This window comes from Myotis brandtii, unplaced genomic scaffold (assembly GCF_000412655.1).
Source record: "Myotis brandtii unplaced genomic scaffold, ASM41265v1 scaffold434, whole genome shotgun sequence".
In the NCBI taxonomy this organism is placed as follows: Eukaryota; Metazoa; Chordata; class Mammalia; order Chiroptera; family Vespertilionidae; genus Myotis; species Myotis brandtii.
Genome location: NW_005366599.1, coordinates 863,502 through 866,081, shown reverse-complemented (window position 1 = coordinate 866,081; position 2,580 = coordinate 863,502). Strand labels below are relative to the sequence as shown.

Genomic DNA, 2,580 nt, shown 5'->3' with positions numbered 1-2,580 from the left:
CAAGCAGCCCGGGACGGCCGTGGAGCCGGAGAAGAGGGACCTGGACGCCAGCGAGGCTCCCCGAGCGGGTGCTGCGGGCGAGCCCGAGCCCCTAACAGAGAAGGCCCTGCGGGAAGCCAGCTCTGCCATCGAAGTGCTGGGGGAAGCCCTGGTAAGAGGATGCCACAGTGTGTGCGTGTGCGTGCACCACTGTGTGTGTGTGTGTGTGCGTGCACCCGTGTGTGTGTGTGTGTGTGTGTGCGTGCACCCCTGTGCATGTGTGTGCACATGCACCCTTGTGCATGTGTGTGTCCGTGTGTGCGTGCACCACTGTGTGTGCTCGTGCACCTCTGTGCATGTGTGTGTGCGCGCATGCACCCCTGTGTGTGTGTGTATGTGTTTGTATGCGCGCGCCCACGCGTGCCCACGTGGCAACCCCATGAGTGAATGAGTGACATCCACAGTGTCCTGTCCTCTCGGCCCTGCTCAGCTCCGCAGCCTGCTGCCTGTGGCTTGTTATGGCCTCAGTCCATGCAGACTTGGTCTCCCTCCTTCTGCCGCCTTCCCTTTCCCAGCATGACCATCTTTCTCCAAGAACCCGACCTTCTCGTGCAGCATCCGCTGGAAGGCGGCTTCGCTTTGTCGTTGCCTCCAGCGATGTTTCAGGCTCATTTGCTGGGGGAGCCTCTTGCTGGTCTTTGGTCCAGGGTCTTCGTAGAACCTCCTCCAACACCATGTTTCAGAGGAACCATTGTTTTCCCAGCAGCCCCCTCCCTGTCCAGCTCCCGCACCCGCACCGAGTCCCTGGGGTCCGAGTACCTGGGGTCCGAGGCTGTGGACGGGCTCAGCTCCTCTCTGATGGCACGTCTGTGCCCTCGGGGATCTGCCCGAATTCGTCCCCGGTGGGAGGGGCGAGTCTTGTGCTGATTACTCAGCGTACAAAACGGAAACGGAAGCGAGGGTTTCAGATCTCCCGAGTGAGGACTCACTCAGCGCTGTGTCCTGGAGCTCAGAGCTAGCCGGGAAACCAGCTCCCCTGTGCCACCAGCCAATCCCGGGAGCCACAGCAGCGGGACAGGCAGCGCGTGTCCTCGCACAGGGAGCCCAGCGCTCACGTCCCCAGTTCCCAGCCCACAGCACTCGCCTTGGTTCACCAGTCAGGTTTCCCTACAGAAAAGCGGTTCTCTGAACGCACAGTGCGTGCTCGCTCTGAAGGGCCTGGTTGTAGGAAAGGTGTTGTTCTCATTTGAAACGAAGGCTCGGGTGGCACGGTGCTGGGGGTGGTGTCGCCGACACCCAGGGAGTGAGCAGGGCTCCCGCCGCAGGTGGCTCAGGCCTATTCCAAGACGTGGTCGTTCCGGGAAGACGCGCTGCTCACCCTGCACCAGCAGCTGGTGGACACGCCGGTCGGAACCCCGAAGGAGGACCTGAAGGGCTTGCTGCGCGCGGCCGTCTTTCTCATCCGGAAGTCCATCCGGGACATCGTTACCCCGGTGAGTCCCCCGGCCCTCAGGGCCAGTGTCTGCCGCGATGCCGGCCGCGCCCAGGAGGGAGAGCAGACAGGAAGTCCCCGTCATGGCCAGCACCGAGGCGCTAGGAGTGTCCGTGCACCGGGCACCTGTCCCTCGGTCCGGTCATTCACGCTGGTCTCATCAGCCTCCCCTGTGCTCTTCAGAGCCGGTCACAGAGGCCTGGGCTCCCGGACTCAGGGGCATCCGGGCCCGGTTCACCGTTTAGGAACCTGGGGCTGGGAGCTGCTGTTGAGCTGACTAACTGTGCGAGGCCTCCTGGTGAGCGCCCTGGTGCGCCGCCGTCTGCAGGAGCTTCCCCAACTCAACGGGGCTCTGTGACCCGGACACGGGGGTACCGCATGGTTGGGGCACCAGGAAGTGAGAGCGAGGGTCTCCGCCCGCGACGACCTATTTAAACAGTCGTTCTCAGGTGCCTGTCCCAGCCCTGCAGACGGCGTGGCATGGCATGGGTTCCTGTTTATCCCTGAGAGGAAGGCTCATGTTCCCTCGCAGCGAATTCAATCAGAACAGCTCGCCTGTCTCCACCCCTTTCCCAGGTCTTCCAGGCTTCGCTGAAGGTGCTGAAGATGCTCCTCACCCAGTACATCCCCAAGCACAAGCTGAGCAAGCTCGAGACGACGCACTGTGTGGAGAGGACCGTTCCCGTGCTGCTCGCCAGGACCGGAGACTCCTCTGCTCGCCTGCGGGTCATGGCTTCCAACTTCATCCAGGTACGCCGTGCGCAGGTGCCCGCTGCGGGGGGCACAGCCCTGCGGGGGGCACAGCCCTGTGGGGCCGGACTTGGTTCAGATGTGGCGGGTCCCCTCTGCTCGGAGCAGCTGCCTCATCCTTGGGGCCCCTCCTGGACTTCCCTGGGCTCTGAAAGGGCTGTTTTGTCTTTGACGTGAACGTTGATGGAAAGGGACACTGCCTTCTAGTGTTTCTCTAAGTCAACACATGCTGTTGACTTTTAAAATAAAAATATGGCCCTAACTGGTTTGGCTCAGTGGATAGAGCGTCAGCCTGTGGACTCAAGGGTCCCAGGTTCGATTCCGGTCAAGGGCATGTACCTTGGTTGCAGGCACATCCC

The 2,580-nt window shown here is 62.2% G+C and overlaps 1 protein-coding gene across 1 annotated transcript in view; it reads left to right on the top strand.

Moving 5' to 3' along the window:
* The window catches only part of CEP104 (centrosomal protein 104kDa), a 36,441-nt gene that overhangs the window by 26,919 nt on the left and 6,942 nt on the right, over positions 1–2,580 (top strand). Inside the window, exons 12-14 of the mRNA XM_014546190.1 lie at positions 5–151; positions 1,305–1,472; positions 2,048–2,221. Coding sequence (XP_014401676.1) covers positions 5–151; positions 1,305–1,472; positions 2,048–2,221 — 489 coding nt within the window. The remainder of the gene's footprint in view (positions 1–4; positions 152–1,304; positions 1,473–2,047; positions 2,222–2,580) is intronic.